Below are 15,876 nucleotides of genomic sequence, written 5' to 3'. Positions count from 1 at the left end.
AGCTAGGGAGAAGGTTGATCCCAACTATATTATATTAATTACTAGAGAGATATCAAATTTTTACTTGAAAAATGTGTATTAAAGTAATGTGGAGAGATCAAAACAATTAATAAAGAAAAATGAGACGGGTACAAATAAATCAGCTCCACATTATTTTGTTATCCTTTAATACTATTTTCAAATTAAATTATTTAAATTTGATCAGAACAGTTTTTGGCTTTCAAAATATGAATAAATATGATAGCTAATTAATGTTGAGCATATAAATGTTGAATTCTTAACATCGTAGGCTTCTCTCTCTGCTGAAGAGAGAGAAGCTCTCGAGAAGCTTTCTCTAGAGGGGGAGAGGCCTTTGTTTCCTCCTTGGGCCGCGCGTATGAGCCACGTTCCGCTTTTCAGGCTGCGTTCGGTGCTGTCCGGTGTTCGCTGGTGGTCGGTTGAGCAGGGATATTTCCGGGGATGGCGCGTGGCCTCCACGCGCCGTCTCTCCGGCGACGGAATTCCTCCCCGAAGGTGGCTCTATTTGTCTTGAGTGTTTTCTGTGCTGATTGTATATTCCCTAGTTGTCTGTGTGTTTCACAGTGTCTTTGCAGTGCACAAATATTTTCTGAATTTATTTGTAATGTGGAGCTTTAAGGGATGTTCATGTAATATTTGTGTATTGTTTTAGACAACTGCTTTGTCAAATTTGTTTCTGACTTTGGATGTAGGGGTGTCTTGTACCTCTCATTCTATCTCTGTTATGCCTCATGGCTTTTAGATTTGTAAGGAGCACATGCTTCTTTGTTCAAAAAAAAAAATGAGACAAAGAGAAAGAAATGGGAGTAAACTAAAAGAATTACGAACAAATAACAATTGGTATAATAGTGGATTGAAAATATCTCAAAGTATATAATTTAAAAATATGATTTCAAAGAGTAAAAAGAATATTGCAAATAGAGCATATGGTATTACAACATAAAAAAGTGTAAGATTATAATTGGGTGCAAAAGCAAAAAATTTAGTACTTTAACTCAAATTTAAATTTTTCCAAATTGTAGACTGCAATCCCACAAACCTCAAGCTCCTAAAACAATAAAATAAGCGAACAATACAATGTTATCACAATGCAATCCAATACCATTAAAATTACTCAAACTTTAGATCTACCACAATGAGATGATAGAGCATACAGTTTGTGTGAAAGTGAGCACCAGCAAAATAATAGCAGCTGCAGTAGAAGCAATTCTCCAAGGAGTGTTTAAATAATCACGTCTCAAGACAGTTTTCCATCTATGCCAAGGATACTCATAGAAATGCTTCAATTTTGTACAAAGATCAATATAATCGGAGTTCACTTCTGAAATAAAAATTTGTCTCCAAAGATTGTTGACCAAAGTTGACACTGCATTGCTGTCACCTAAACCGTTAATCAGGATCCTCTTTTGCACTAGTAAATTCACATCCTTGGGAGTGTTGATAAGGAAATCCAATACGCGAATATAATCGGTAAATAGCCATCAAAGGGATAGTGACATTGCTCCAAGGCCATGACATTTCGAAAAAGAGACTCTGTTTTATCGTCGATTTTTAAGGTTGGTATTTCTAGCACTCCGTGTTCGAATTTTAAGTCAAATAATAAATTGCTTGAGCCCTTCTTCAATTTCACTCCTGCCTCGACCAACTGACTCGCACCGTACAAATCCCTAACTTTATTGCGACGGTTTCTTTTCGGTAGACTCTGTGATATTGATTGAGGCAAAAAAGAGGCTCTTAGCAAATCAACGAAGTGTTCTATTTTCAAATTGGGATCTTGAGATATATCTCTACTGCAGTTTTTTTTCAAGAATTTGATGGCAAGGTCAATGAAGGAAGGTAAGTTTGAGCAAGATGCAAATGCAACATTGTACAATTCCTCAATAATAAAGAAAGGAAGTTGATTTTCAAGCAACCGGATATCCTTTCTTAATGTATTAATCAATCGCGGTGTTAAGTTGTCCTCATTATTTGGGCCCGTCCAATATTCTTTATGCTTGCATGTTAAAAAAAAACACAATAATGAAGCTTGCATCCACCAGGATCATTTTCACATAATCATCACTGCTAAGTTCGCTAGTATGTGAATAACAATGACGAACTTCTGCTTCCTTTTGCTTTATGATGCTTACTAAATCTTCTACGTTTAGCCTAGCCTTCTGCACAAATCTCTTGAAATATGTCACTTTAAGCTTTTCCATGGTTTCCAATCTTTCATCGCCATGATAAAAAGGCCCTATTGATATATGCTGAGGAGTGTAGGCCTTTTCATTCACTTCGCGAAGATCAGTTGGAACCTTGTAGATACAAGGTTTAGGTGATAAGGGAGTCTCCGAGCTTTCTAGTATTTTTGTGATGTCATTTGCCAACCATTTGCCTTGACTTCTAGAATTTATTATCAAATTTACTAAATCATTTGTTGCTGCTTGAATTTCTGCCCTTGCTGATTGTTCCATTTTAGCAAATTGCCTTTCTTAAATTTCCTAATGAAAGAAAAGGGTCACGATCATTAATTAAAAAACATTAGAAGATAATTCAATTCACATGATGCGGCAAAATCTGGTGTGGATCCTTTTCTTTTCTAAGTTGTAAGTATATATTAAATCCTTGATATTCACAAAATATTTAGAACTAAATTAAGATTTGATCTGATAGCTGAAATGTCAATTGATGCTAGTGGAAGAAAGAGCAAAGAAATAGAAATTCTTATGCATATATAGCAAGAGAAAGGTACGCTCGAACAGTTTAATTATGGACAAATTAAAGGAGGAGCCATATACGAACAAGCGCTACATATTCTATAACGTACTATTAAATTATAAGGAGAAAGGGGGTTTTCACCTTAAGCTGCGTGTGAGTACGTCCGCCGCACGTTGACGATTAATACAAAGACGTTGAGCTCCTGCAAATGAAATATAGAAATCTATCTGCCGTGTCGGTGTGGCTCTCAAACAATGGCGGGTGGGTTGGCTTATAAAGAAACACAAGTTTGGGATAAAAAGACCTTTTAGCCCTTTAACCCTACCACCACGTTTGTAGTAGTACTTAACGGTCATTCCCAATTTCCCAAACGTACGCAAAATTCAAGAATAGTCCGAGATCGATCATGGTAAGTGGAGTCAGTGGACCACTAAAGATTTTAGAGAAAATTATCTTTTCTTTCTTTTATAGAAGAAAAAAAGAAAGAAAAGAAAATTATGTTTTTTGTTGGTCTTTTTGGTTTTTTTTTTTTCCTATCAAAGATTTGGGGAAATGCCTGTAATATCATCTAGTAAGCTAGGAAATGATCTTTCTTTTTATTTTTTTGCTTAGGAAAAAAAAAAAAAGGAAAGGAAACGATCTTTTTTTGTTGCTTTATTTGTGTTTTTCATTTTCTTATCAAATATTGGGGAAATGCCTTTTATAGACCAAGTATATTTCATGATTGACTAAATTTCATTAATTAAAATCTATATTTTTCAACACAATTCTAAACATATTGTAAGTCTATAAATTTGGGTCCAACTATGTTATATAGCCTACATTAGAGTCTATTTGACTTTAAATATTTTATCTCACAACGTAATCGCAAACAAACTCTTATTCGGTTGATAAACTTGTACTTGGTTCTTTGTCCGGGCCAAACTGACTAACTGCTCCATGTGAAAATTAAGATTTTGAAATTGAAAATTTCATTAATTCATTTTTTTCCTCTGTGCAGAGTCAAATTCATACTACTTGTATTTGTTTTCCAAAGAAATATATATATATATATATATATAGAGAGAGAGAGAGAGAGAGAGGAAGTACTACCAAGTCTGCTAGTATGTAAATAACAACGACGAACATCTACTTCCCTATACCTTACAATGCTTACTAAATTCTTCACATTTAGCTAAGCTTTTTCCACAAATATTTTGAAATATCTCCCTTTACGCCTTTTTATGGTTTTCAATCTTTCAACGCCATGGTGAAAAGGCCATATTGATATAACCTGAGGAGTGTAAGCTTCTTCGTTCAATTTGCGAAGATCACTTGGATCCTGTAGATACAACATTCAGGTGATAAGGGAGGCTCCAAAATTTATAGCATTTCTGTGATGTCATTTGCCAACACTCTGTCTTGATGTTTCATTTGACTTTCAAAATTTTCATTCGCATTTATTATCAAATCATTTGCTGCTGCTTGAATTTCTGTACTTGTTGATTGTCCCCTTTTACCAAGTTGCCTTTCTTAAATTTCCTATTGACAAAGACAAGGGTCACTAGCATCAAATAAAACATATATTGGAAGATAGTTCCCATGATGCTGCAAAATCTCCTGTTGACCTTTTCTTTTCTAAATTCCAAGTATCTTTTAAATCCCCGATATTCACTGAATATTTAGAACTAAATTAGGATTTGGTGTGATAGTTGAATTAGAAATGGAATTAGCATTCATATTTATTTGTTGGTGACAATATATGAATAAAAGCCTGGATTTAGTCAATTACGCTAGTTAAAAAAATAAAAATAAAAAATTAGAAAGGGAAATTTATAATGAGGGGTGGATTTGAACAAATTCTTCTCTATATGGTTGTTCATATATATATAATTGAATTTATTGAAAGGCTACCATAAATTTTCTAACACTAGATAAATATGGGAGCTTTTGTTTGTCATCTGCTAAATAAATCACTCGAAAAATGATTAAAAGTATATATAATTACTTTCTGTCTTTGGAAGAGCTTTTCTTGTCTTCCCTCACCCGACAGAGGAACAAGGCTTAGCAGAACCACTAACTCTCGTCTTACCTTTTCTAAGCTTACATCATATTCCGAGGCAAAGGAAAATTAATAGAGGGAAAATAAAGTGGAGCCAAATGCCAATTATGCCTACCTCTCCGATCAAGATTCACTTTCTTCTTTATGATTTGCTTGTGTCGGAGACCAAATGAATTCTTTTTATATTTTCTGCTCAGCTTTGTACTTTTACCTCTTTTTTAGTTTGTTTTAGTTTTCAATCGAATCAATACCAACCAACATTTTTCACGTGGAGAGGGACCTCCTACAAGGAGGAGTTCTCTTTGCTTTATTTCAAATGTTGTATTTCAAATTTAAAATTAACATTAAATTTGAAATGATCATTATTAGATTTTGATTCAATAATAAATTAAAAGTTACATGACATTTGAGAGAATACAAGAAAGACTCTAATTCTCCTTATTGCTTTACTACGGCCTTGCAAAGGCTGAGGGCGCATTTAGTACGCTCATTAACTATTTTATTGAAAAAAGTTGATAATTAGTACTAGAAAAAATGAAAAAAAAAAATAAATAAATCAAACAAGAGAACCTCCCTCTTTGGCCAAATGGGGTGGCTTAATCACCCCATTCGGCCATACCAGGTGGTGGTAGAAACCATCTTGAAATAGTCAGGGGTGGTTCGGCCATCATGTAAAAGCAGACAATTATAACCGCAACTAACTTTTATGTAAAAGCAGACAATTATAATCACAAGCTTGAATTTTTTTATAGAATTTTATAAATAATCTTTTATGTGCCACCCTCTCTTCCTCTGTATTATTTCATTGGTTTATTATACCCCCCTCTATTGTTATGATGTTTCAAGCGATTTTTCTACTTCTCGTAAAAAAAATCAAAGAGAAGCAAAAGCATCAACTAAAAATGTCTAATTGATGGTTGAAACCTCACGCCACATATGTTAGACAATGAATGAGGCAAATTTGGTTAACATTTCTTGTATACGGACATGAAATTTTTACCTTCTCCATTAAAAGATTTAAATGGATACGCCGATGACCCCTCAGGCCTCAGCATACTTGAAGGGCAACCTCTAGACTTGATTTGTTTTAGCATTTTTGTGGAGAATTGGTTTTATATTTGGTTTCATTCTCGTGCATATCTCCTTTTTAAAAATATCATTGAATAGTGGATTTGTAGAGAAATACGGCTTCCAAATGTTAAGAACAACAGATTCTCAAGTAATACTGCAACAAAGTTATACTAGCCTAAAGACTCACAACCAAAAATAGGAAAAAGATTAAAAATAAATGAGAAAATTTACTTCTTATTTATGAAATAGTATAGCAATAGAAAAAATTTGGGTTGGACTACACTTGCACAAGATGATAGAAGAAAGTTTTGGTGAGATATGATGGAATGAGAGGCTTGGAAGCATTCTTAGGGTATATATAAGGGTTAGGGAATGAAGGGTTCTAGAGTATTAATCTCACACTTAATTAAGAAGATAAGCATGACTTTATGTGTGACCAAGAAAGAACAATAAATTTGTATATAAAATGATAATAATGTTCATTAAGAAGGTGTAAGGTTGTATTAAAAGATAAAGTGGGTTAAATATAGGTAGTGATGATTAGATGGTAAAGATAGAAGGTGGTAGAGTGAAAATGTTAAGGAGAGAATGACGTACTTGTGTCATCCATCGATCATGTGCAAGTGAGATTATGAATTCTAGAAAATACACTTTAAAATTTAACAAGATTTGCATGTTTCTTGTACGGAAATAGACAAATATATATATATATATATATATATATAGAGAGAGAGAGAGAGAGAGAGAGGAGATACACCAAATATTTCTCTTCTTATTTAATTGCTGCTATCATCATATGTAATGGTACGGGGAGGATCCTTATTAATTCTCTTTAACCAAAGCAATGAGACCATAAGCTAAGTGGTGTGCTTCTGGGCCTAAGGCTATGGAATATATAGCATCCGTTGACATTTCAGCTATCACATCAAATCCTAATTAATTTAGTTCTAAATATTTTGTGAATATCAATTAAGGATTTAATATATACTTACAACTTAGAAAAGCAAAGGTCAACAGGAGATTTTGCAGCATCATGGGAACTATCTTCCAATATATGTTTTAATGATCGTGACCCTTGTCTTTGTCATTAGGAAATTTAAGAAAGCCAATTTGCTAAAATGGAACAATCAGCAATTCCAGAAATTCACTCAGCAGCAAATGATTTGTTACATTTGATAATAAATGTGAAAGAACATCAAGGCAAATGGTTGGCAAATGACATCACAAAAATGCTACAAAGCTCAGAGCCTCCCTTATTACTTGAACGTTGTATCTACAGAGTTCTAACTAATCTTCGCAAAGTGAATAAAAAAGCCTACACTCCTCAGCATATATCAGTAGGGCATTTTCATCATGGCGATGAAAGATTGAAAACTATGGAAAAGCTTAAAGTGACATATTTCAAGAAATTTGTGCAAAAGGCTGCGTTAAGCGTGGAGAATTTAGTAAGCTTTATAATGGATAGGGAAGCAGCTGTTCGTCGTTGTTATTCACATACTAGCGGACTTAGCAGTGATGATTATGTGAAAATGATTCTGCTGGATGCGAGCTTCATTATAGTGTTTTTTATTACATGCAAGCCTAAAGAATGGACGGATGAGGACACCTTAAAACCGCGGTTGATTGCTATAGTAAGAAAGGACATCCGGTTGCTTGAGAATCAACTTCCTTTCTTTGTTATTGAGGAATTATACAACTTTGCATTTGCATCTGCCTCAAACTTACCTTCCTTCGTTGAGCTTGCCATCAAATTCTTTAAACGATCCACCACTAGAATAATATCTCATGATCCCAATTTGAAAATAAGGCACTTCATTGATTTGTTAAGAACCTCTTTTTTGCCTTGATCAATATCACAAAGTCTACCAAAAAGAAACCATGGCGAAAAAATTAGGCATTTGTACAGTGTAAGCCAATTGGACAAGGCAGGAGTGAAGTTGAAGAAGAGCTCAAGCAAATTATTATTTGACTTAAAATTCACAAGCGGAGTGCTGGAAATGCCAAAATTAAAATTCGACGATAAAACAGAGTCTCTTTTTCGAAACCTCATGGCCATGGAACAATGTCGATCACTATCCCTTTGATGGTTATTTTACCGATTATATTCGCGTATTGGATTTCCTTATCGACACTCCCAAAGATGTGGATTTACTTGTGCGAAAGGGGATCCAAGTTAACAGTTTAGGCGACAGCCATGCAATGACAACTTTGGTCAACAATCTTTGAAGACAAATTTTTCTTTCAGAAGCGAACTACTATTATTTTTCGTCTTTGTGAAGATTTGAATACATTCTATAAGAATCATTGGCATAGGTGGAATGCTATCTTCCGACGTGATTATTTGAGCACTCCTTGGAAAATTGCTTCTACTGGAGCTGCTATTTGTTTGTCGTTGCTCACTTTAACACAAACTGTATTCTCTATCATCTCAGTGTCGTAGATCTAAAGTTTGAGTAATTTTAATGGTATTGGATTGCATTGTAATAACATTGTATTGTTCACTTATTTTATTGTTTTAGGAGCTTGAGGTTTGTTGGATTGTAGTCAACAATTTGTCAAATTTAAATTTGACTTAAGTACTAAATTTTTTGCTTTTGCACTCAATTATAATTTGTTGGTACAGTTTCCGGTATGGTGTGAACAGCACGTTCTCCGGTGTTCTTCACACTTCCCAATAATTTTACAAAAAAAATAAAATTAGGAGACCCTTCTGGGGGTCTCACTGATGCCTAAATTAGCTTCTGAGAAAAAAGTCTAGATAAAAAATTCAATCTGTCGTTTATACCTAGGGTATGAGCCTATTTATAGGCTGAATGATGAGATTCCTTACTACTAGGGTTTCGTGTTCTTTGACCTAGGAGTGCTTTCAAAGTTTATCCTAAACTCGGACTCTTCTATCTTCCAATCTCGGGATTATTTCCTTAATGATCCTGAGATTTTCAGCAACGAATCCGGGATTAGTTTTAATCCCAGATTTCCAGGAACTGGGTGCGATCCCAAAAGATCCGGATTGTGACTCCTACCTCAATTCAACTTGGAATAGGATTCTAATCCAGATTTCCTGATATGCGGTTGATACCTAAGTTCTCGGGACATGCTTGTCTCGGGCCTTGGCTGACTAAGTTGACTCTCGATCCCGGGATGCCTGCATTCCTGGGGGCCAATTAGGATGTACCTCCTGTTGCGTATTCTTGGGAATAGCTTTCTCGAGGATAACTACTTAGTGTTTATCTCTCGGAATAGGACTACACGGGAGTCCTGCAGTTTCAGCTTTACAGTCGCTGTTGTGAGTTTTAAAGTACTTGCAAGTACACGAATCGTTTGCAATATAGTGTATGTACAAGTGCGAGGTCGAATATACGAGGAATTGCGTTGTGAAAATTAATCTCTATTTAAACTAATCCTATTTTAACCTAGTCTAAATTTATGGTTTTTTAACAAAAGAAAACATAAACTAAATAAATCAAAAGATAGGGTTCTATCGTTCAAGAATCCACACCCACCAAATCATAACAATATATTCTCATGTTCACCAACACATATTTGAATTTCTCACCATACAACTCTTAGATTTGTTCTACTTTGTTTCAAAAATTGATTAAATAATTCAATGAGTCCATTCTTACAACGTGACATTACGACGTTATCAGAGTTAAATAATTGGCAGCGGAAATATTTTTTTTTTCTTCTACAATGGCACATCAGAGCTGACTGAATAACCTCAATATATAAAATAATAACTTTTCGTTCTGATACAATAATTACATTAAAAAATGATAAAATGTGTCACATGCAGTACTGATATTACACAACCATATATTATTCTAATACAAACTAAAGGTCTCTTCCTTAATCAACCTATCAGCTGCTCCCTTCATTCCTGCAAAAACTCACATGTGATTGTGGTTAACACCACAATCTCATGTTGTGGTTGAGTGGGTCAACGGTCCTCAACCACATAATGACACATTGATTTATCTAACAATATACAATGCATCCAAATGATGACAGTTATATCAACATACATACAATTATATCTACATACAATCATGCTCGTTCTTTTACTTTAACTCTTAACTTCTCAAAGCCATTTCTCTATATTACCACTAATTACTGAGTTATACCTCCTTTATTGGAACCATACTTCTCATACTAAAGCCGTACCTCCATTACCGGAACCATACTTCTAATACCGAAGCCATATCTCCATTTTCTTTTAGTCTTTAGCCGATTCATAACTCATATTCGTTAAATATACATCACAGTATAATATGCAAATAGCAACAAATACATAATTCCAACCAAAAATGTTAAACATGTAAAATGTCAAACATCATGTATACAATTAAATAAAACAGCAGTCACTACATTGCTAAAGACTAAACCACACGTATCATCTTCAATGAGTAAGAAATACTCACAGTAATTCTTCTGGCTTTATGAAAATGTTCACAAATATAATCACTGCAATATATACATATATAATACAAGCAAATAGTGAATTAGTATAATTCACTAAACGTATTTTTTAACCCTATAATCCTTTCTGATTTCTTAATCCTATTATTATTTTGACTATGTTTATTATTAAATTACCAAAATACCAATTTCCATAAGAATACTTCTTTTCACTTTTAAAACATAATACATCATAGTAGATATAACTAATTGTTATACTTATGAAATAAGTCTAATTGAGCAAAGTAATGGCATATATATATATATATATATATATATATATATATATATATCAAATGCCTAATAACATTTTAAAATCATTCGAGCAGCATACTAATAAACCTTTAATGCCATATGAAAAGCCCTGTTTTAAAAAAACTTTAAAAACATTAGAATACTAATAACCTGTAACAATTAAGATTTAAAACTAATAGAAATCTTTCCAAAATATCTTTAGGATATTTTGTAAAGATCTCAAAATATCTTTTTTGGGATATTTTGTAAAACAACACCAAAACCGGTTTGAGAGATATTCCTTTTCTTTCACCACAATCTCATTTAAAAACATAGATGGGAAAAGGTGTTTTTAGTGCAAAAATTCCAGAAATGCCCCCAACGTAAGTGATATTTGTGGACATTTGTGAAAATTCCTGGTTTGGGCCTCAAAAACATCATTCTTATTCTCTTTTTTTGGACTATCATTTTCAAGCCCGTAGGAGTGAAAATCTAATTTGGTAGAGGGGAGTGTCGTGAGCCACATAGATGGAAAAAGGTGTTTTAAGTGCAAAAATTCTGAAAATGCCCCCAACTTAAGTGATATTTGTGGACATTTGTGAAAATTCTTGGTTTGGGCCTCAAAAACATTATTCTTATTTTCTTTTCTTGGGCTATCATTTTCAAGCCCATAGGATAAAAATAAAATACTTTTTTTTTTTTTTTTTACTTTACTGCACTAAATAGACTTATTTTTATTTAATCCTAAAAATCCATTAATAATATTCTACCTTTTCTCTTCACTTTTCTAAATTAAATCATCACGTGTGATTTTACCACACTAAATGGGCTTACATTAATTTAATTCCTAATAAACTCATTAAATAATTTCTTGGACATTACACTTAATGTCCTACAAAACACAAAAAAACACCAAAACTAGTCAATATATTAGAAAATAACAAGGCCAAAGGTCTAACTAATGTAAATCAAGAGATCTAAATATACAATATTTGACACTCATCAAACACCCTCAAACTTACATTTTGCTAGTCCCTTAGCAAAAATAAAATGAAAAGCAAAATCAAAGCGTGAAACATAAATCCTCTTTCGTGGGAGAGACGATTGCATTTAGCGTATACAACAAACCTTTTAAACCCCTAAGACTTCCTAGTGGACGATTGAAGTCTCGTAAGGGTTTGCCATAAATGATACCCACAAACATTAAAATGTTATATTATCAATTAAGCAAAAATCCCCACACAAACATATGATTCATACATCATGAGCATGTTTAACAAAATAAACATCACATAATCAGGATGTAAAAAATGATCAACTCATAGTTGGATTATTGAGACAGCACATGTTCAGATAGGTGTAAGGTGTGATTATCATTGACTCATGAGGTTTCAACTTTTCTCAAAGCATGTGTACCCAAAGACTCACATGAATTTCATCAAATGAAAAAAACCAAGGCTTAAATTAAAATGTATATATATATTTTACTTTTTTATTAATTGCGTAGGCTGTGTAATGTTTGACTCCCTTAAGATTTCACGGTCTCGATCTCTCACTCGACGACTGCACCACCCTCACGGTTTGGGTGTGTGCGTGAGTATGTAGAAGAAAGGATAAGGGAGAAATGGAGAGAAAGGGACGAGTGAGCTGCTGCGTGACAAAACCAGGAGAGAAGGGAGAAGAAGAGAAAAAGAGGGGGGGTCGAGTGGGAAGGAAAAGAAAGAAAAGAAGAAAAGGAAATGAGAGGCGTGAGCGAGAGGGGTATCCGGATAAGGGGAAAAAGGGAAAGAAAGGATAAGGTGGCCATGTGTCACCTTAGAGTTGTTTGAGAGAGGATAATGTAATCTTCTCCTAACCAATCCGGTAGCAACATGTGGCAAGCTAAGATTTCTTTTATTTAAAAACCCCCAACTACAATAAATTTAAGTAGGACCCCATCTCATTTAATTTCTATCATTTATTAATTAAAATCTAACTCCACATTTAATTCAATTACATTCAACCCATTCAATTAATCATTTATTCTATTTGGGTCCATTATTACTATCACTCTAGTTCTTTTATTTTATTCTAGATTTATTTTATTTTCTTAACATAAATATTATTACCTAAAATATAATTATTAATTCTATATTTAATAAATATGACTTATTAATTATTAAATATCCTATTTATTTTCTTAATCTTTACAGATAATTTTCTCTAAAATCTTTAGTGGTACACTGACTCCACTTACCATGATCTAGACTATTATTGAATTTTGCGTTTGGGAATTACCGTTTAGTACTGCTACAAACGTGGTGATAGAGTTAAAGGGCTAAAAGGTAATTTTATCCCAAACATGTGTTTCTTTATATATAGAGTAATGTTTCTTACACAATTTTTGTACAACTTTTACACAACTCTAACAACTTTCTTTTAAAATCAGCCATTGAATATTTAGGACCCACATGTTGGAAAACAAATCCAATGGTTGATCATAACAAAAAGTAGTTAGAGTTGTGTAAAAGTTGTGTGAGAGTTGTGTAACAAACATTACTCTTATATATAAGCCAACCCGCTATTGTTTGAGAGCCACACGGCAGATGATCTACATTTCATTTGCAGGAGCTCAACGTCTTTGTATTAATCGTCAACGTGCGGCGTACGTACTCACACGCAGCTTAAGGTGAAAACCCCCTTTCTCGTTATAATTTAATAGTTATAGAATATGTAGTGCTTGTTCATATATGACTCCTTTAATTTACCTAAAAAATTCTAAAATTCTTAACAAAATACCCAAAAATTAAAGTCTATGAAAAATTTACCAAAAATTCACCACACCAAGACCCAATTCTGGAGAGGCTCCTAGTAACTTCAAATCATACAAAATCTAGAGAAAACGCCAAGTTAAACTCATTTCTACAAGATTTATAAAAAATCTCAAAAAATGCGAGTTTAGCGATTTACCTCAAAATGTTCGTGTATTATTCCTTTTTTTTTTGTGGCATTTATATCACATTTACGGTGTTTGCTATGTTTATTATTTTCTAATAAACATATACGGTATTATAATTATTTCTATTAATTTAGATTACCGTAAATATAGAATTGGTATTATGGTTATTTCTATTAATTTAGATTACCATAAATATGAAATCGGTTAATTGATTTTAAAAAATCAATTAACAATATTGTTTCCTTGATGGAAGGAAACAATACGGTGTTTACCATTTGAGGGTCCCTAACTTAGCCTATAAATAGAGTGCCTGTGTACACCATCAGTACAGCTATCAAGCAATAGGCATAGGTTAGAAGACACCTCATAATTTTGTTCTTAGAAGTTCTAGAGGAGTGCTTGAGCAACAATGGCCGGAGGTATGCCTAAAAACTGTTCTATTTAATTTCCGCTGCGCATGTTAGGTTAAAATAATAATTGTTATTCAATTATTTCTAACAGTTCGGTCAAAACGTAGATCGGACATCAAGGATTACGTTACCGAAATCGGATCTAAGATTGGACCGTTAAATCTTCGTAAATCATAGTTTTTCTACGAAAATCCAAAAGAGAAAAATTGAAAGACAAGCCTATATATGTTCTAAAAAGAAAATGAAGAAGCTTGCCTCATTTTTTTTTTACACGGATTGACCTCTTATTAAAGAGGCCATTCGGCCACTTACACTAGTTAGCCTTTCACTTGATTTATTTATTTATTTATTTATTTTTTTTTTATTTTGGACGTGGGGCGCAGGTCTGCGCCCAATGTGCCAATATATATATATATATATATATATATATATATATATATATATATATATATATATTATTTTATTTAATTTAATTTTCTTATTTTCTTTTTGTTTTCTAATCTCTTTTCCATTCTTTTTCTTTTAATTTCTTTTCTTTAAATCTTTATTTTATTTATTTGGACTATAAAATATTTTTTTTGCATCTTATTGTATTTTTCAGTCGTTAATTTAATTTTAAATATTTATTTTACTAAATTTATTCTAAAAATGACAAATAATATTCAGAATATCACAAATAAACAGCCATGTCCTTCTCTGAAATCAAATTCAATGATCGGTTATTTTTTCACTTTGATGAATTGTTGATTTTTTTAACTTTTTTTTTTCAGTCTTCAAATTCGGCGATAGCATAGTTTTTCACTTTTATCAATCCACGATAGTTTACTTAATTTTATATTATCAATTGTTTATTTTGTTATGTTGATTTTATTTTTTTGATAAGTATATATGCTATTTTGGGGTAGCTCAAAGTGGGGAAGTTCTAGATTAGCAGGCTGGGCCTCGGATATGATGGGTACCGATAATATGGTCTGACAGGCAACGACTGTCAACCTACAACTATTTGATTTGAAAATTAAATGATTTTTGCATAATAAAAAATGCCCAACTTTTATACTTCGGTAGAATTCATGTATGTGGGTCTTATCATATATAAATCCCACCAATATATATTAATTATGTAAAAAATATGTACCTTTGATTATGCAACTAACACATCCTCGTATGGTATGTTGTCATTGTGGTACATTACTGTTTCTTTCTGTATTCATATGCCTTAATTAGATCTTTGGGTCACGTATTGCTTGTCCACCAGTTGAAAAACATATGTCAGGTAGGTCAGACTGAAATCCACCTTGCATCTTTATATATTTTAAATTAGGAGTGGTTAATTTGTCTTTTAATTTCTGATGAAATATTTTGTATATTTACTGCAATTATTTTTGTGAAAAAGGAATGAACCTCATTTGAATTAAAAGTGGTTGCTTGACCTTATTAAATTTGTTTTCAAAAGGTTTCATGCATCGATCTAATCTAGAAGAGTTTAGATCAAGCTCGAATTGGTATGTAATGGTGTAATCAGAATTCCAGTTAATCAATTCATCCAATTTCAGTCTCATTGCCTTTCAATTCATTCCCAGACTTGTTAAAAAAAAGGAAAGAAATATTCTTGGGTTCTTTTTCCTTGTTGGCGCTGCCATGTTAACATGAATTTTAGCCACAACCAGCGCCTCCTTCTAGCAGAGGTCGATTTTGGGTGGCTTCCATTGTTAATACAAAAAAAAAAAAAAAATGTTTCTCATGACTTGGGTTTTCTAGTCGAACGCTAATCCTAACCCAGAAGTTTTAAATTTGGAGGTAAGGCGCGTCATGTTGTTTAATTCGTTTCCAGATTGCACTCCGAACACAAATTACCGACTCCTTGGGTCCAGTGCCTGATTTAAGTACTTTGGGAAGTAGGTGTCATTTTGCAGTTTAATTAGCTTCAAAAAGTGTTTGTTTTCAGAGGAGAACGAATAATATGTATTGATCTATCGATTGTCGTGTGAAAAGTCGTCAATGTCTCACAC

The 15,876-nt window shown here is 33.0% G+C and overlaps 1 protein-coding gene and 1 pseudogene across 1 annotated transcript; one reads left to right on the top strand and one right to left on the bottom strand.

The window, feature by feature from the left end:
* Positions 1–1,145: 1,145 nt before the first annotated feature.
* LOC133881318 (uncharacterized) lies at positions 1,146–2,471 on the bottom strand (annotated as a pseudogene).
* A 4,474-nt stretch (positions 2,472–6,945) lies between these two features.
* Positions 6,946–7,674, top strand: LOC133881317 (UPF0481 protein At3g47200-like). The gene has a single exon (XM_062320241.1). The coding sequence runs from the start codon at positions 6,946–6,948 to the stop codon at positions 7,672–7,674; it is 729 nt and encodes a 242-aa protein (XP_062176225.1).
* The last annotated feature ends 8,202 nt before the right edge of the window (positions 7,675–15,876 follow it).

Source organism: Alnus glutinosa, chromosome 11 (assembly GCF_958979055.1).
Source record: "Alnus glutinosa chromosome 11, dhAlnGlut1.1, whole genome shotgun sequence".
Classification (NCBI taxonomy): Eukaryota; Viridiplantae; Streptophyta; class Magnoliopsida; order Fagales; family Betulaceae; genus Alnus; species Alnus glutinosa.
The sequence above is the reverse complement of the archived record's forward strand: the minus strand, read 5'-3'. Positions and strand labels throughout refer to the sequence as shown.